Source organism: Mobula birostris, chromosome 24, assembly GCF_030028105.1.
Source record: "Mobula birostris isolate sMobBir1 chromosome 24, sMobBir1.hap1, whole genome shotgun sequence".
NCBI classification, from domain to species: domain Eukaryota; kingdom Metazoa; phylum Chordata; class Chondrichthyes; order Myliobatiformes; family Myliobatidae; genus Mobula; species Mobula birostris.
Genome location: NC_092393.1, coordinates 19476958 through 19497494, shown reverse-complemented (window position 1 = coordinate 19497494; position 20537 = coordinate 19476958). Strand labels below are relative to the sequence as shown.

Sequence of the window (20537 nt, the reverse complement as noted above, 5' to 3'; positions counted from 1 at the left end):
GAGAGCATTCTGATTGGCTGTATCACCGTCTGGTATGCAAGGTGGGAGGTGAGGCTACTGTACAAAATCAAAGTAAATTGCAGAAACTTGTAAAATTAGTCAGCTGCTTCATGGGTACCAGCTTCTGTAGTATCCAAGTCATCTTCAAGGAGTGGTGCCTTAGGAAGGCTGCATCCATCATTAAGGACCCCTACCCAGGACATGCCCTCTTCTGATTGTTACCACTGGGAAGGAGGTACAGAAGCCTGAAGGCACACACTTTGTGATTCTGGGACAACTTCCCCTCTGCCATCTGATTTCTAAAAGGACATTGAACCCATGAACACTACACTACCTCACTACTTTTGTATTTTTGTTTTTTTGTTTGCACAACTTATTTTAATTTAACTAATGGAGATATATATATATATAAACTTGCTGTAATTCAGATTTATTTTTGTTTTTCATTGAACTGTTGCTGTAAGATTAACAAATTTCACAGCACATGCCAGTGATATTAAATCTGATTCTGAAATGTTCTTACCCATTGGATCCCTCTGAAATTAAAACCTGTTGCTTGAGGTACTCTTGTTACAACAGTGGAAGTGATTGGTATATTATATGCCCAGATCTTTTGTTTCTCTGTTACATTTATATTATTACTTTTCAAGTAGCATACAATTATATAATTATTGTATGCTGTAAATTGTAATGCTTTACTTTTATGGGAAATGAAACTTATTGGGCAATAAAATGCCCATTCCAGGATGGTTATTAATATTGTAATGTGCTTCAGTACGAGCCCCATTTTCTTTCTAATGTCACAATGTATAGTACTATTTACCACTATATTCTACTCGATTGTGCATTCATTTTGCTGCTCACTTTGTGACTTTACATGCTATAAATTTTATTCATTAATCTAATGGGTAAAACCTTACAAGATGTCACCCAAGTCTCGATATCATTGCTGTCATTGCAAAAAAATTCCTTAGTTTGGTTAAGCAAGTTTCTGTTTTTGTTTTTATTTGTTTCTGTTTTGCTTTTTTCAAACTAATTTTACACTTTGCTCCCCAGAAAAGTACTTCCTCTCTCCTTTGAATGGTGTGAACAAATGCTAGATCTGTTATAGTCAAACAACATGGAAGCAGGGACTTTGGCCCAGCCAGTCTATGTTGACCAAGATGCCCATTTAGGCTTATCCCATTTATCTCTCTTGACCTTTCCTATGCACGTGCCTGTTACTTTCCTCAGCCACTTGCTTTGGCACCTTATTCCATATATGGATAATCCTTTGGGTGAAAAAGTTGCCCTCAGGTCCTTATTATTAAATATCTTCCCTCTCACCTTAAACATAGGCTCTCTAGTTCTTGGTTCCCCAACCTGGAAGGTGGGAGGGGAAGGGGAGAGGCGGGGAGGGTAAAGATGAAAACATGATGTGCATTCACTCTATTGCATGATTTTCTGCATCTCTCAGATCATCCCTCATTTTCTCAAGCTTTAATGATTAAAGTTCTTGGCTGCTCAACCTCTTCCCTACAATTCAGTCAATTCAGTTCTTGAGTCCTGGCAGCATCCTCAGATCTTTTCTGCACTCTTTAGAGCTTAATGACATATTTTTTAATGCAGGATAACCAAAACTGAACATAATATTCCAAATATAGTCGTGGTCTACAGCTGTAACTTAATATCTGACTGACGAAGGCCTGTGTCCCAATAACCACTTCCACTACATGATGAGGAAAATTGATAGATCTGACAAATGTTGATAATTAAGTATTTTCAAACGAATTATTAGAGATGTCTAATTCACCCTCTGCTACCATTTATAAGGATTCTTTAAACAGATCTGCTGAAATGTTATTCCACAAGCTTAATTAGATGCTGAAATACGGTCAAAATTTCTAATTTCAACTGGTTGATCTCCATTTCGTATCCACTCTTTTAAATGCCTCATACCCCCTCCCTCAACCCAACCTCAGTATTTGCTGAATGAGACAAAATGTGTCATGGATTTGATTTATTGTAAGAAACAATATGTTTGATAATTTATGAGAAAAAATATTTTTAAAGTCCTTCAAACCATATAGATGTATCTCTACAAAAAGTAACTTATGAGCATTTGAGCAAAAATAAGCTACTGAACCCTTGAGTCATTTTCTAAACTCCAGCAGATGCAAGTGTCACCTTTTGTCCGACGGCAATCTGCCCATTCCAAAAATGACTAAAGCCTTCTCTGAACAGTTTTCAATGTATCCTGTCCTTATGCAAGAAGGCCGTTAATGCTTTACATCGTACTTCATGTGTATTTCACCAATGCCAATATAACTGAAGCCTAACCTAATTTTTATATTGACTCTGATAACTTTATGTAATGCAAGAGTAATGTATAATAGCACCTCTGGTCTATTAAAGGATATTTGTCGGAAGTGAATTTTCAACCATATTTGAAATGATAACAAAATTTGTCCAGTGATCGCTTTACGTTGCTTTCAGGTAGATTTGTTAGGTTGATTGTGAATGTTACCCAGGTTTTCTGCATTTCAGATAATGGACTTGGGACGATAGACTTTTTCCAGTCTTAGTTTTTTATATTCTGTGTTTTTCACCTGATCTTTCTCGTTATTTTCGTGCCGGGAGGAGGGATTTGGGGGTTGATGTGCTTGTTCTGGTTTTGTTTTTTTGTATGCGCGGAGGGGAGATTGGGGGTTGCTGATTGTGCTGCCTTTCTTTTCTTGGTTTCACGGCTACCTGGAGAAGAAAAATTTCTGAGTTGTATACTTTGATAATAAATGAACCTTTGAACCTTTTGAATCTCAATATCTGACATCCAGGATACTTATTATAAGTTGAATTAAAACTGCACTCTGAAAGTACTTTGACTATTGAAAGCATGGTAGTTTCCGTGTAAAGTGAACAAGTAATTAGATTTGTACACAACTACGTATTTCACTTGTACATAGCATTTGCGAGAAATTGTTTTGCTGTATTTGGTATTTTTAGTAACTAAAGGTTCTCAGACTGATTACACAGATATTGTCATTTGGAAAAGAATTTGATTGGTAGCCTGGTAATGTACTGTGCTCCAAAGAGGGATCCTATGAAATGAACATGTATTGTCAATAAAGTTCATTGTTTGGTGTGCCAGTTTAATACAAATTAGACTTGAAATCCCCACTCAGTTTGCATTAATGTAGGATTAAATGGGTGGTGGATGGTTGGAATGGACGGTGGGCCAAAGGGTATGCTTCCATGCTAGATTTCTCTGACTCCAGTGATCATCAAAGGAAAAGCCCTTACCTACGTTTGTTAGGTCAAGTTACTTTGATTTGAAAGTGCTGGCACATTTTATTTTATTGATGGCAACAGTCATTTATAATTGGAACACATCATTAACAAAAAATAAGCAAAATTTTATTCTGTCCTAAAAATTCTTCTAACATTTGAGGGTTGTTGATTTTACTGATGTTAAATAACCAAAATGAACAGTGTTAACTTCTCTTAAACCAAAAATTTCAAAAATAAATGATATTTTATTCCAGTGATCTACAGTCTAGATTACTATTCCATAATTGTAAAAAAAAAATCCTACTTCCCATAATTTGTGTAAAAGACCATGTTCTGTTAGTCCTTCACAACTGTTTCCTTAGTTATATTGGCTGCCAGTCCAGTGGGCCCATGTTCTAAGCATCTCTTCCAGATTACTCCTTGACCTTGTGTCCTTTGCTTAGGACCCAAGTTCTGTAATTCAGGTCAAATTTCTTTACCTCCTGGTCCTTGAATATATTGATTAAGGGTCATCACTTTGCCATGTGTTTGAACTCCTAATATAATAGCATTTTTCTATGTGAACTGCATTGATTAAAGGTGAGATATGACATGAAGTTATTCTTAAGACTTGTGTAAACTTAAGTTCTTTTCTGGATCAGTTAGTGCCATGATCACTTGTTTGCAGGGATAGAGTATATTGATACATGGAGCTACCTGGTATACCTTTTGAGATGGGCTGGATTTGAATGCACGTTCCAGAAATCAAAGTTCAATTTCCCAATCTCCTGTCCTATTATGTTTTTCAGTTTGTGCCTCAACTTCTGTAAGTAATAAGCCTTAGACCTTTTGACCATGTTAAAAATACGACAAAGTTAATATACATGTATGGGAATTGTTTGTAAATAATGTGTTGGCGTTCCATTGTCACGTTTTCATTTTATATTTGTCTCAAATTGATTTGTAATGTTTTAAAAACTTGTACAAATATGAATTATTGATTTGAGATTCTAAGCTAAACAATATAACTTGAGTTAGAACTGAATAGTGCTTGTATTCTTTGAAATGATTTGTTCTCAATATTAATGGTTACTAACTTAAAATTGGACATTTTACATTAATGAATGATGATTGATTAGCTACCACCCATGTATCAAATATACCAAAAATAATTGATTTATGCATAATAAATTGATAATTTATCAATTATTTTGAATGGTAATAAAAACTGCACAACGCAAGTCGAAATGCAGTTGCAATTTTAAAGCATGAGACTTGCAATGTATTCCATATTCATTGTTCGTAGATCCATTAATATAAAGTATTTTTAAAATAATTTTATCCAATTTAAACAATTGTTCTGTCATTAACTTGTGACATGGAAAGCAGTCTGCTGTAAATTGGATACTCCGATCTTTCCCCTGCTCCAAATAATGCCACCAGTTGTGTTTCAGTTGAAGTGATCAGATTTTATGGCAAGAACCTCAGTGATCTCTCAAACAGGTACAATGGTAGCTGTGGAAATTCACTGTTGCAATTGTTTCTAAAAGAAGTTTTTGTTTTTTCTGCTTTAGGAGTTCAGCTAAGCGTCTGTGGAAAAGAGCAAAGTAAGCTCCTATTTCATGATACTTGTTTCTGACTGATAACTGGGTAGTGGGTATCTGTCTGCTGCCATTTCAACTAACTTTGGTTCAGCAAGCATTTTCTCTTTTCTGCAACTTGCCTGGCCCTCTTAAACAATGCAGTAATATGCCAAGACTGACTTGTTTTCAGTGCAAAGTGCAGACTGTCGGTTTCTTTCTGAAATTGGCATTATATCAAATTGTGTACCAGTAGCCATTTGAAATTTGGATATTCCGTTTCATGGCAGGTGAAGATTAATTGTAAAATGTATACAATTTCCAGTATTTAAAAACTGAAAGGATCTTTAGCTTTATAGCTGAAGAGCCGTGCAATTACTCCATTAAAGGCCTGCCATTGCACTCCTTTTCAAAAGTGTTAAAAGTCTTATCAAATAACTGTGGGATTACCATGTCCCCAGAGAAATGTTTGTTTCATTCTGGAAAGCTCAAAAGATTATTAGATTGGAATACAGTGGATTCTGGTTAATGGGGGCCATTGGTTAATCAGGGCAACTCTTGAACAAAAACAAAGAAAATAGCAGGGATTCCCTTCACAAAATGCTGGTGAATGCGACAGGCCAGGCAGCATCTATACGAAGAGATACAGTCGACGTTTCGGGCCGAGACCCTTTGTCCTGATGAAGGGTCTCTGCCCGAAACGTCGACTGTACCTCTTCCTATAGATGCTGCCTGGCCTGCTACATTCACCACCATTCTTTATGTGTGTTGCTTGAATTTCCAGCATCTGCAGATTTCCTTATGTTTAGGGATTCCTTTTGTTTAGCAGTAATTTTTGTCACTGATAGTTACTGGTGTGTAATAAGCACTAAGACAATCCAGAACTGTTTCGCTCACTGCGGATTCAAGCACTTAGACTTGGACATGCCAGAAACAGCTGGGAGTGACAGTGAAACAATTTTTCGACTTCAAGTTAGGAACTATGAAGAATTTGAAGGTACCAACAGTTATCTGAATGTTGCAATTAAAATGAAGACTTGGATGCAGTCGTCAAGCTTGTTTGAAGGCAATCTACTATTTGCACTAGTGCCTGTGCTGACTTTGTTCATTTACAGTCAATTAAAAGAACACATCAGTGTACACTGAATGAATTCCTCCAAAGATAACAATTAGGAACTACTACAGTTTTATAGTACAATGTAGTTTTGATAGTGTTCTAATTAATAATGTATTTCATTTAAATATGTAACTTATTACTCAGTTGAATGATGGTTGGTCTTTTTTTATATACCTTTTTTACTATTTCCATGAAACTTCAGCTAATTGGGCCAGCTGCATAACAGCCAAAATATACTGGTCTGATGTGTCCCAATTAAACAGAATGCACAGTATTAATTAAGTGTAGCAGTTGAACTCAAAATTTGTTTATATTTAATATCTGTTTAAATGAAACTGCTCTTAGAACTTTTAAATTTTCATGCTAGTGACTTGGAGTCCAATACATTTAAAACAGCACTTGTACTGTCATTTCAAAAGTGTTGATTATTCTTACAAACAAATGCAAATAACTAAGGTACAAGCTGGTTTACTTATTGAACCTACGGCTGGTCTGATTATTCAGACTGGTAACTTATTTTTATTTTAATCTATCATAGGATTGACTTTCACCTAATTAATACTCAGCTATGTGACTTGAAAGATTTTTAAATTTGGTTGGTTAAGTACAATACTTCCAAATTTAAGAACCTAATTGGAAATAAGACCAGGCCATATGTCTTTATAGCCTGCCCCACCATTGAATGAGATAATGGAGTAATCTGATCATCATTTGAGCTCCATTTCACTCCTTGTTTCTGATGACTCTTGACCCTTCATAGGAAGCCTTGAATATATTTAATTTTAGTATTCAATTTGGAGTACCAGATTTGCAATTCTGTAAGAGGAAATTCCTTCTCAATTTTAAAAGGTTGCTGCTTATTCTTAAGCTTGGTCTATAGTCAACCACAAGAGGAAACACAGCATTTGGCCTGACTAGCTGCCCTCTACATATTTCGGTAAGATCACCTTGCCTTCTTTTGCACTCCATTATCAATAACTATAGGCATAAATCCTCAAACCTTTCAAGAAAACCCCTTCATTTTGGCTATCAACCTTGTCAACTCTCGTAAAAAGAATCCAAACATGGACAGCATATCAGGTGTGATCTCATCAATACCCTGAATAGCTCCAATCAGGTTTTACTATTTTCGTACTATAATCCATTTTATTATTGAAATTGATTTATTATTGTCACATATACCGAGATACAGTGAAAGACTGATCTTGTTTACTGTGTTGAGGTAGAAAACAATAAAAGAGTGCCAAATACATTGTAGCAGCAACAAGGAGACTGCAATGCAAACCATAAGATACAAACTTATAATGAGGTAGTGTGTGGAGGCCATTTTATTGTATCTTATACAAGTGCAGTTCACAGGGATATTTTAGTTCTGCGTCACAAAGTTGGCAGGTGTGGCAAATAGTGCATTGGCTGTCATTGCAAAGGGTTGGAATGTATTGTGGTTAGGCCATGCTGTTCTTTGTTTTAACCACTTACTTAAAAAGTCAAAGTTGAGTTTGTCACATGCACAAGTGCAATGAGAAACTTGTTACACTAGCATCACAGGCACACAACAAAAGCAGCATTCACAAGAAAAAAAAACAAACTCTGCACTTTTTAAAATGAAAACAATTAGAACAGAGCCAAGTCCACTTCGGGTGTAAGTTGATCAGCGTTCATAGCTGTGCTAAACTGCAGTGATTTGGGTTTTGCTGGTTGTTTCATAAACCAAATGGTTGAAAAGATGTAACTGTTCTTGTGCCTGGTGATGTGGTACTTCAAGCTTCTATATTTCCTGCCTAATGGTAGCTGCAAAAAGAAGGCATGGTTTGTTTTGTGGGCATCTCCGTGTTCTTGAGGCAATGCCACAAAAATTATTATAGCGTTGGAAGAAGACCAAAGAAGATTCATCAAGCTAATTCGTGTAATCAGGGGATAGCTATTTCAAGAGAGACTGAACAGGTTGGTTCTTGAGTATAGAGGCACAATTGAGAGCATCCTGACTGGCTGTATCACTGCCTGGTATGGGAACTACTTCCCTTAATCGCAGGACTCTGCAGAGAGTGGTGCAGACGGCCCAGCGCATCTGTAGGTGTGAACTTCCCACTATTCAGGACATTTACAGTGACAGGTGTATAAAAAGGGCCAAAGGATCATTGGGGACCCGAGTCACCCCAACCACAAACTGTTCCAGCTGCTACCATCCGGGAAACGGTACCACAGCATAAAAGCCAGGATCAACAGGCTCCAGGACAGCTTCTTTCACCAGACCATCAGACTGATTAATTCACACTGATACAATTGTATTTCTATGTTATATTGACTGTCCTGTTGTACATATTACTAATTACAAATTACGATAAATTAAACATTGCACATTTAGACGGAGACATAACGTAAAGATATTTACTCCTCATGTATGTGAAGGATGCAAGTAAGAAATTCAATTCAAGAAAAATGAAGGATGATCTTATTGAAACCTACTAGATAACCCCAGCTCCGGCTGCATGTTCTGGATTCCAGGTGTACCTGATATTTCACTAGTTACTAGCACAAGACAAAATGCATCTCATGGCAAGCAGGATTCACCGGATAACAGAAGTGAGGTGTACGAATGATTGTGCTATATTTACCAAAGTTTCCAGTAATACATAGTGGAATTTGTATAATAAGTTATTGAATGATGAGTACTTGTGATTGAAGATTGCCTCTCAGTATTCTTTACTAATCCATATCAATTGTAAATGACATGTTGTTGTGAGTTGCAATGTAATAAAGGTATAAGTTATTTGCCCATTATATTTAATTCCTGCTAAAGATATTGATTTAGCATAATTTTTATTAGGAATGTTTAGAAAACTTGGGGTATTGCATCATTAGTTCAAGGAAGCTTGATTTCAGAAATATAATCTGATATCATTTTAGCCATTGCATCAAAACCTGTACATCATTGTTACTTTTATCCAAATCATCCATGAAATAAAAGCAAATGCTGGTGAAGGGGATTCTGTTTCCTCCTGGTTTTAACCTTTTTTTCTCTTCCTAACTTCTACCACCCACTTCCCAGGAAGCGTGGGTTTAAAAAAAAGTGTGCTGTTCTGGTGGAAGTGACACTTTTAAGACTAGTACACGTTGATTACTGTTCTATCTAAACTTTGTACAGTTTCTTTATGAATCTCTTCTACAAGGTTTTCAGGAGATTCAGATTATTGCCTTGTAACCAATAATGGTTTTGAACAAATCTTTCAGTTGCATCAAATTTACGACACACTACTACACATGGTTGTTAAGATAAATTTTAGACTAATTGGGTTTCCATTTATATTATGCCTTTCTTAACCACATGAGATCTCAGAGCTTTATAGCCAGTGATGTACTTGTGAAGTGTAGTCATTGCATGTTTAAATGTGCTGTAACTTTTAAAATGGTGAATATTTCAAGGAAAATGCTTGCAATAACTTTACCAAAAATGTGACAAATAGTTGATTTAAGATTTAGGAACCTAACAAAATTTTCAAAGATTAGTAAGGCAAAAATTTATTAACTGTATTGTGGTTCATACAAGATGGGCAAAAACTAAATTGCTATTTCCAGGAACTTGAACATTTTAGAAAAGATAGCTTTTTATATAAAGGTAAATTCAGTAGTTCTTTAACTAGGCTCTGCTTTTACCTGTATTTGAGCTACAAAATTGGAATTATCCTGTTAAGAGACATAATTGGCATTTGTTGGTTGGTTGAAGTTAATGCAATTGGATCTTGTAAGTATTTGCATATATGGTACAAAGTTTATCTAAAGCCAGTGCAAAAATATTTGCAGTATTCTAAGTTGAAAGTGAATTGAAATATTCCTAATGTAAACAGTTGAAAATTATTTGTTTTGTCAAAACCTGCCAGCCAAAAACTTGTTTTCAGATGGACAGATTGGAATCAAAATATTATTAGCTGATCTATTTCACACCATACTAAATGGGGAAGTTGAATAATGCTGTTGTGCTAAAAGTAATTGTGTATATTTTGAGTGTCTTTCCCAAACTCCAGACAAGCACTGGAATGAACACAAGCTAGTCTTGTATACTTCGTGAACTAGTTAAGCAACTATCCAGTTGCTAAATTTTCAAAATGAGACCAGAGTTAATCAGGTTTGCATGATTGCAATTTAGCTTTCACTAAAACAAAGAAAAGTTGGTAATCAAAACTGTACTTGAAGGGGCAAGATAAAGAGATTGACTTAGTATTTCTAGGAATTTTTATTTCAGATTTCTGACGTGCAAATGTTCTGATAATTCAGTTGAGCCAAAATATAGTTTTTCAGAATACCCATCTAAAATGGCTGTACTACTCTTGTTACTTGGTTCTCAGCAGAAATTTAAGAAAAAAGTGCCTAATATTTGAAGTTAAATAGCATGTACTGTTCACTATTTTCTTCATTATTTCTACCCAACCAAAGATAATGCCTGTTTGAGTCATATAAGTCATAATTTAGAGCTGTGCAGTATGTTGTTTGAATATATTTTAGGATGTAAGTATCAGAATTCTTGCAGTAGAACCTTAACTGCATTGAATTTTAACAAATGTTTAATTTGGTTAAATATTTATCTATTGACTTGAATTTTTTTGGAGAATGAGCAGTACCAAGAGGTCACGTTCTTCCTGTTTATCTGCTGGTAACATTATGAAGACATGATTGCAATTCAGCTAAATTGTACACTTCAGTCATCACTTGTAAAACTTTGGTTCTGAGTGTTTTAATTCCCATGGAATAAGGGCCCTACTAATAGTACCATTTACTGCCTATCCCATACTATTTAGTTGGTGGTACGCCAGCACCTAAATCTCTGCAGTTCTTCTGATGGAGGTTCTGTAGAGTGCTGTGGGCGGATTGACTTCATGATGAGGTTTTGTGTCTATGAACAAGGGTGCCTTGCTTCTCTCTGGGCCTCTGGTGAAACATCATCTGGAGTGTTAGCTGCAGTTTTAGTCTACGTACTTCAATAAAATATAAATACACCAAACTGATTCCTGAGATTGTGGGCTGTCATATGAAGAGAGGAAGTTAGCTAATTCTGTATACAGAAGTCTAGAATAAGCAGAAGGAAAAAAAATGGGGAGAATTTACAGAATTTTACAGAACTTGAAAGGTCTTATCCAGAAGCTGACCACTTCCCTCCATAGGTGTTGTGTGCCATGTTGAGTTCCTCCAGCAGTTAGTGTGGGTTGCTCAATATGTCCTTTGACTGGGAGGGTGTGGGGAGGTGGGAGAGAAAGGGTGGGTTTCATGATGTAGTATAGGCGTTGGACTGAAATTTCACTCGGCAAGTGATGAACATGTAATGGAATTCTCCACTACAGAGTGATAATGGAGGCTGAATACCTTGATAAGGATAAATTGATTAATAGACAAAGCGCCTTGAGTATGGGAGTATGGCAGTGAGATGGAGGATTAGCTATGATAGTATGAGTGGCAGAACAGGTTTGAAAGGATGAGGAGCCTATTACCTTTGTTTCAATTTGCATTTCTATGACTTCAAATTTTACTGCAACAATGAACTAGGAAAGTTGCAGTCTGTTGTTGGATGTTTGCTGCTTCCTCCGTTTTAAAAATAGTTTCTAGAATTCATTTATTATTTGCACCTTAGTAGTAAAGTAGAATATGAATAGAAGACATGACATTTAAACACCAGATAGTTTTGCTGCATATATTTTGCTTTGCCATGAAATCTTTTCTTGTTTAGGTGTAAGTGTCAAAAAAATTTGCATATTCATTGAACATTGGAACATCTCTGGCACTCCCTCCTCTCTTCCCTTTCTTTTCCTCCCACTCTTGCTCCTGGCTCCCCCACCCACAATGTTCATCTGCATATCACAGTTGTCTGCTTCACAGGCTGAATCAGTACTTAGTTCCCTCTCCTAGGTCCCCTTAAGGAGTTGATGGTGCGCTGCCTTTAACCACTTCAAGCGTTGAGGTGTGGATATGCCATAGTCCTCTTAGGGCAAGTGTTCTGGGACTTTGGCCCCCTGATGGTGAAGAAATGGTGATGTATTTCCAAGTCAGGATGGCTTGCGGCTTGGAGGGTAATTTCCATGCAGTGGTATTCCCATGCATTTGCTGCCCTCATCCTTCTAGTTTGTAGAGCTTGTGGATTTGGAAGGTGCTGTCGAAAGAGTACTGTATAGCTGAGTTGTTGCTGTGCCATCCTACAGATGCTATAAACCACTGCTTTTATGCTGCAATGGTAGTCTATGAATAGTTGTAGATGGGATGGCTATGAAGTGTGTTACTATGTTCTGTACAGTGTTGCATTTTGAGTGTTGATGTTGCACTCATCCAGACTAGTGGGGAGTACTTAAATCACACTCCGGACCTGAGTGAGCATTGTTGATGGTGGACAGGCTTTGGTGAGTTAAGAAATGAGTTACTTGCCACAGAATTCCCTGCTCCATTATTTTGTGCATGGCTGCTCCAGTTCAGTTTCTAGTCACTGGTAACCCCAGGATATAGTGGGTGGGGGCTGGAAGGGAGGTTCAGTAATGGTACTGTCATTGAATGTCAGATGTTGAAAACTGGATTTTTTTTTTTGTCATTGCCTGGAATATTTGTGGATATCGCCCAGGGCTTGTTGCAATTAGGTGCGGACCACTTCGTTATCTGAGCAGTCTCAAATGGTGCTGAACAAAGTGCAGTCATCAGCAAACATCTTTGCTTCTGGCTTTGTTGGAAGTGCGAAGCAGGGATTTTTGATGATGTGGCAGCTGAAGATGATTGGGCCTTCTACACAACTTTGAGAAACTAGTGCTAAGATGATCAAATGATCAACCTCCATTTACTGCAACTATCTTCCTTTGTGCTGAGTAATGATTCCAAGTAGCAAGAGTGTTTCTTACCCCCCCCCCCAGGTTCCTATTCACTCCACTTTAACCAGGGTGCCGTGGTGCCATACTCAGTTTAATTCCACTATTAAAGTTGGGGGATCCAGAATGAGCTAATGAGCCCTTTAAGAAAGAGAATGCAGTCAAAGTATCAGCTGATAATAGAAATAATGGGTGGAGTGAAAATTTATTGAATGTTTGGTGAGGCTAGTTATGCTGAAATTTTTTTTTTAATGTGGATAGTTCAGCTTTAATTAATAAAGCCATCACTCTGCTGTTCATCTGCAAATCATTTGACTAAACAGATTCAATATCTTAATGTGATAATGTTTGGAATGCAATAAACATCTGAATTTTCAAAAGGCTTTTAACAAAGTCCCATGTAAAATGTATTTTCATAAAGTCAAGGTCCACAGCTCAATGGCTGTATGATTAAGGCGCTGGTTTAATGGAAGGGGTTAGGATAGGCCATGGACCCCTACCATTAACAGAGATGTTTGTGGACCCTGGGCTGGGAACCCCTGCGATAGGGGGTCTTGGTGCATGGTTATTTTTCAGACAAGTGATGTTTCTTCTGGGTTTGTGTCAGGACTACAACTATCGTTTTTTTTATGAACTACTTGGATATGAGAATACAGGAGAAGTTCAGAATATGAAAATGGCACATAATTTGGAAATGGTGATGAACAGGGGATATAAGATAACCGTGGATTCCGGTTAATTTGGACCATCATTTAGTCGGGGCAGCAGCTTATTTGGGGCTTAATTGAGAAAATAGCTGGGATTCCCTTTCTTTAATTTGGCATGGTGCTGCTTAATTGGGACAGGAGACTGTTGCCGAACAGTTTTGAACTGGCGTCATCGCGTGCACTTGTGTGGCCGTAAGACACTACACCATGCTTAGAGCGAATAATTTTTAAATAGTGTCACTTGTGTGTGTTTGTGTTTAAATAGCTGTGATTTTTGTCACAGATAATTATTGAGAAATAAGCAGCAAGAACTGTTGCTTACTGCGGTTTTAAAAGTTCAAGCTGGAGTGAAAGTGAAATAATTTCACTACTACAAGTTAGAAGGAAGAGTTTGAAGGGATCATTGATCATCTTTAATGACAGAATGAAAATGAAGCTTTGGAGGATACAATGGTCGATAACATTGTACGAAGGCAATTCATTATCTGCCCTAGGTATCTGCATTGATCATTTTCAGTCAATCAAATGAACACAGCAGTGTACACTATGAATTCCTCTAATTATTATGAACTAGTACAACTTTATAGTACTGTTATAGAATGGCAATGTTCTAATTTTTTTGTATTTCATTTCTTAGTTTGTCATTCAGTTAAATGGTAGTGTTTTAAATATCTTTTTAAACTATTTCTATAAAACTGTGGTTACCTGGAGCAGCCACTTCGGCCAAAACGGACTGGTCCCGATGTGATCCAATTCACCGGAATCCACTTAGACTATGTGTGGACTAAAACTATGGGCAAATGTGGATTTATGCAATTTGGCAAAGGTAGTCAGGACAGATGCTTAAGACTTGATGACATAAGGCTGAATAAGGACAGAGGGGTTTAAATGAAAGTGCACATAAATCTTGAGTAATGCATTTGAGATCTAGAATTTTATTATTAGTAGCTTCAGACAAAAAATGTAGGTTGTTGTACTGTTGGGCCTGCTTCCATGTTACATCTCAAAGACAATGTAAGAAATGGCAAGGTTGCTGCCTGATGTGCAGAGAGGAATAACATCTGTACCTAATTCACATTATCAAACTTAAACAAGGATTTGATTCCAGACAGGGTAGAGAAAAACTTTACTGGAAGGGTTCAAGGGATTTTATGTTTGTTTAAACTGAAGTAATTGTTCTTGGAATAAAGAAGGCTGAAAAACGATTTGATAGAGGTGTACAAAATCCTAAATTCAGAGTAAATTAAAAGAAGTTGAGACAATTACATGTACTTAAAATGATAGACTGAAGTTTTTGGAATCAGTCTATGATGTTTTGGAATCTGTCTATGATGGTGGTAAAAATGAAGTTGATCTGGGCTTTCAAGAACCAGCTAGCTAGGTAGTTTGGCAAAATTATTTACAGGGCTGTGGAAAAAAGAACAAGGGAATGAGACTGACTGAATTGCTCTAAGAGCTGTCGCAGCCTTGATAAACTGGCATTCTGTCAGAATAATTCTGCATTTTTCAAAAAATCCCAAGTGCCATTTTAAGAAGTTATTGTACTTTGTGCTCTTGATATGCATCTTTAAAAAAAATTGATTTTTGTCTCAGTTTTATATTTGACAAAATTTAACTTGAATTATTTACTGCTTGTTTGCCTTTTAATGCTACAGCACAGCAATAAGATAATTGATTTTTCTTTTGTATTTGTACTAAACTGTTTCTCAGTGGAGCTTTTATTCTTGACCTTAGCGAAAAATTGAATAGTTTTCCCACCATGGTAAAATTGTATATTGCTAGAAAAGAAAATGGCAAACATACACTATTTCTAACAGTTTTATAACCATTTTATTTGACCATCTCATCTGATAGTAAAGTAAAATTTGAAGCATTGGTTTGTATGTTGGTGATCACTGAGGCAATTATACCTTATTTGCAGATACCCTTTTGATAAGTTCCAAGAATGATTTTTATATTGAATTATGGAACAAGTGAAAGATAATAGCATACCAATACAGTGTTAGCCTTTTAAACCATCATAAAATCTTTTCACATAGTGTAGGCCTTCTACTCAAAATTAACTTTCGTTTGAGGATTGCCCAAATTTTGTTACTCTGAAGATCTCTGCATGGTTCCATGACACCCTTTGGGGGGTGGGGGGGAGAGTGGTGAGGATTAGTCTGAAGTAGTACCTCAGTTTCCTGATGCAGTTCTTTCTATAGGCAGCTTTCTGTTATCAGGGCTTGATGTTGTAGGGAGACCAGCTGACTGCATTTTTCACAATGACTGATACAGCAGATGGAAATATGGTGAATGCATTTTTCTTCTACTAAAAAGGAAATTGAGCAAGTAGAGCATTTAGAGTAAAATATGTTTCCTAAACTCTTTTCCCTTCTTTATAAAAGTTAGCTTGGAAAATAAGACCTGGAGGAAGTGTCATGGAAATGTTATTTTTCATGCAGCTTGCCACTGTGAACTTGTTTATTGTAGGCATTCAGATTTTGTTGGCGTTCTTTTTTTTTTAAAAAAAGTTTAAATAGGCACAGACCAAATAAAATAGTTGGAGTTCAATTTCAGCTCCCAAGTGAAACATTGAAAATAGAAATACTGCTGTAGTCATGCATCAATGACTTCAGTAAAGGGTGTGTAGCTCACAATGTAATAGTAGTTATTTCATTCAGGTTTTCAGTTAATTGCTGCTGAAGTCAAGATGCAGACAATTAAACATTTGCTATTTGGAGCTATACTGCATTCTTTGTTTTTGAAATGGCAAAATAACATTGTCCTTAAATGGTCATCTCAACCTGTGCAGTTTAATGTGTAGCTTGTGGGTGAAAGGTTTTCAGTTCATTGAAGCCAATATAATTTTCCCAGGCTCATTTCCAGACCAAATAAAATCTTGCTGGTTCCCACCATTGATATCCTGGGGTATCCTTGTTTATCAGTGATCTGAAGTTTGTTAGTCCTGAGGACCTCGACAATCCTAGAAAACGATAACACTTAATAGGCAAAATGTATACAAATAAAAAAACTTACCTTTGTCTAATAAGAATTCCCATTGAAAATGAATGGTAGCTCTGATCTCTGCAAATTAACAACTGAACAGTTGAATGCTGCCTGTCGCTCACTAGATTTGCCTCAGTAATATGGCTAAAGAGCAAGTCAGATTAGTATCCTGTGAAAAGTGATCAGCTTCCTGACATCCCAAAGCCTACACCATTTGCAGCACACAAGTATGAAGTGTAATCAACTGTTCTACACGTTGAAAGCAGCTCCAGCATCACTCAAGAATTTGATAACACCCAGAGTAAATCAAAAATTTTATTGGCTACCTCATCTACTACACTAAGTACATGTGCGATCTGCAATTGTCAGTCCTAACCTGCAATTTCTGTCACCGAGAATGGCAAGAGCAACAAAGTATGACCTGAGAAACTGAGCCATCTACATTAGAATGTCCTTGGATTGATTTCCTAATTTAGATTTATTTGACCAAGCATTTTGAAGTTATGGAAGATTGATGCTAAAATTTACCAGAATGCTCTTGGGTTAGGAGATACAAATTCAGCTGATCATTTTTTTTTCTTGAACCATATTGAGTGAGAAGCTTGGTACTGTATGCTTAAAAGTACTCACCTGCCTTCTGGCTCATTTTTGCTGTTTAAAAAAAGAACTGAAGAATTGTGATTACCAGCTATTTTACATTCTAAGTCAGGATTATATCTTGAAAACTCAAACTTTCACAAAATGCATGGAGGATCTTGTTAAAATTAGTTAATTACTTTGTGTTTAAATGTTGAATAAAAAGGTAATTTCTGTTTACTTCTAAAGAATTTTGGAATTCATAGAGAATTTAATGTAGAATTTTTGTACTTCCTATTTACTTGCGTCCTTGAACAATAACAGATACATTTCCATTATTTATGTATTGCAAATTAGTTGAATTTGATTTCCTGAACTGAAATGTACAATTGTATTCTGCAGAGCATTTAGCATTTAAATGTAAAAAGTAAAGCAGGTGGTGCATTGATATGTACATTACAAGTGTATTTTCCTTTTCTGCCTAGTGCAGTTATTTGTTTTAAACCTGCAAGAAAGCCTATGGATTTTTTTTTAGCTTTTCATAAAAAGCTGTTTGTGATATTTCCTTGTTTTCAATTACCATTAGTTACTAGGTTTTGAGCAATTAATTTCCAAGATGTAATGGTTGGTATGACTTAACATATCTTTCTGTTTCCTTTTGTCATTTTTTTTGTTTAAAAAGCAGTTAAACGCAAAGCGTTGAAGTTGAATTTTGCCAACCCTGCCTTCAAGACAACAGCAAGGCTTACATTAAATCCAACAGGAGGCGTTCACTTTCAGAACCCACACATGTGAGTGGAGTTTTCTAATTTAACCTTTCAACAACAATATTGAAATTGTACGTTCTCTACATCATAGACACTCAGGAAGTTGGGCTACATTTCTGAAGAAAGAAACAAGTTGAGCATTTTTAATCAGAGCATATGAAGGCTTTTGCCTTTAAGTGTTAAGTTTATTTCTCTCTTCACGGATGGAGCTTGAATTGCTGAGTGTCTCCAGCACTTTACATTTCACACATTTGTGGTAAATGCTGGGAATTTAAATTGTTCTTGTAACTTTGAGGCTGTTTTAATCTCCTTTTGTGTAACCTTCAGCAGTGTTTCCTGTTTAAAGCTCTCAATTTTTAACCTTTGGTCAAGAGTAGTAGTGCAGTCAAGACCCATTGCTGTTATTGGTTAGTTACCTTTTCACTCTGTAATGCTTGATCAAGTGATGGTCAGCAGTTTGTACTGTGGATATGTCATGACAGAGGCTTGAGTTAGGAGGTACAAATTCAGCTGATCATTTTTTCAATTCAATTATTTTGTTTGCCAGGGAATGAACTATTAATATTTTATAACAATAAATGTAAGAGATGAATAAGAATGTAATTGATACAAAGATGCACATACCCTGTGATTATCATTTCAGTTAGCAATCTTTGGAAAATATTTTCATTTGTTGTCTAACAGTTATGATCCCAGCTATCTGCTGTTTGCAAATGGAGTTTCTCATGATTTGCATTACAATCTGCAGTAAATAGTAGTGTAAAATATTTTTTGGGATATTCACATTTGTATAACCTAGGGACAATTGGATATGTGGAATGATTCTTGTCAATCTTGAATCCCGTAGAATCAAATATCAGCTCAATTTAACAGAACCTTTCAAGACTCACTAAGCTTAGATCATATATTTTCCAATAAGAGTCTGTGAGAGTAATCAGATCTGATAGAAGCCTGGTACGTTTAACTTTCTGTGACTGACTGCCTGATTTTCTGAATATTGTTGCATTTTTCTGTATGTAATTTCAGATTTCTGGCGTTGGCTGTGTTTTGTGTAAAGTTATTACTTGGCAGTAATAGTGGCTGTGAAACTGTTTTCAAAGACTTAAATGTAATGGTGATTGGTGAAGGTAGTTCTTGCTGACTGCATTGTATCTTCTGTCACTCAGTTAAGTCACACTGAAACCTTAAACTTTGGAAATAAAATAAAAAAATGCTGGAGGTACTCTGAGTTCATTTAGCCAAGTTGAAAAATTAGGAGACAAGTGCTATGGCTACGTATTTGATTTGTGAAATTTTCATGTTTAGTGATCATTGTTTAAGCTTTTCCAAAAAATCTAATTTGAATTTGGCATGAGAGAAATGTCTGCTCAGTTGCAAATCTGTTCGCCAAAATCTTAGTGCATACATATTTTGAATAGCGCGTAGTTATTTGTATGATTAGCATTTCAAATTATTAGTTTTTTATTATTGATATGCCAGTATAGTTAATCTGTGATACAAGATTAGTTAATAGGATTTGTACTTGTTGCAGAACATTTTTTAGCTTTGTCCTGAACTTGTAAAAGCTTGCTATCATAAAGTAACATTATTTTGGGATTCAGAAGTTGTAGCCCAGTTAATTCATTAAATATTTCAAGTCTTAATTTCTTGTGGCGCCTGGACTGGCTTCATTGTTAGCAGATATGAAACAAATCAGAAGCTCTCTGACAAGGCAAATAGCAATGAAATGGGGAGATATACATGGAAGCTGAATGTAATGCCGAGAAACATGAGGTGAAATGTTTTTCCTTGGAAGGGTGGCACATTTTAAAGGATGCGGAGTGAGTCAAGTTACAAATCAGAGTGGAAGCTTATGTGTTTTAAATTGAAACGTAGCTCTCCCAATTATGATATCTATCCTCAGAGATGCATTTGTCATACTTAATTTGAATCAATAACTTGTATTTTGCACTACTTTAATAGTTATTATTCCAATTATTGTTAATATTCAGGAATCATTCCATCATTGTAAAATGACAGGAAAATGTGCAGAAAATGTCCTCTGTATTATATTTCTTTATTTTAAAAATGTAAAGCCAATTTGTTTATAAAATAAAGTATGTAACTATTACATTGACAGTTAAGCTATATTTATGAATAACTTGTGCTTAATGTGCTTTGCTTTCAAATAAAAAAATGGTGCTAAAATTATTCCAATGATTTAAATTGGTAAAACCACCATCTGCTTCCAAACAAAATCAAACCCGGCAAGTAGCAGCAGATTTGATGTATGGTCTGTTAAAAATTTTAGCTTGAGCAGTATGAAGGACGCTCTGTATAACTATATTTAAGAAGAGAGGTGGTTTCGGGTATTGATCTGTGGCTGTCGTCCTTAGCTAGGATGGAGGTAGATGGGAACAAGATGTCCTTGGTATCTGAATTGCTTTCTAGCACTGAATGTCAGATCCCTGCCAGCAGAGAACTGTGTGGCTGAGGGAGGGTATGTGCAGTTGAAATGAAAAGCAAGTGCTACGCATAGACAAGTGTTTTGAATTGAAAAGTGAAAGTTGGAATTGATTTAATGCCCAAGAGTGTGCTGCATAGCATCCGAAAGAAATGCTTTTAATGGTAACATCTGCATATTATATAGCATCATGAAAATTGTAGCTTTTTGAAGGTATAATATTTCATTTACTTAATGGCAATTTTAAAGTAACCATGTGTGGTTGATGCTGTTGAATTAT

At 36.1% G+C, this 20537-nt stretch overlaps 1 protein-coding gene across 6 annotated transcripts in view; it reads left to right on the top strand.

The window, feature by feature from the left end:
- The window catches only part of map2k4a (mitogen-activated protein kinase kinase 4a), a 143715-nt gene that overhangs the window by 44209 nt on the left and 78969 nt on the right, over positions 1 to 20537 (top strand). For 4 of the 6 annotated variants that reach the window (XM_072241886.1, XM_072241885.1, XM_072241890.1 and 1 more), the window contains 2 exons: positions 4821 to 4853; positions 17730 to 17838. In XM_072241886.1, the coding sequence (XP_072097987.1) occupies positions 4821 to 4853; positions 17730 to 17838 (142 nt within the window). The remainder of the gene's footprint in view (positions 1 to 4820; positions 4854 to 17729; positions 17839 to 20537) is intronic. The other 2 variants (XM_072241889.1, XM_072241887.1) reach the window with 2 other exon arrangements.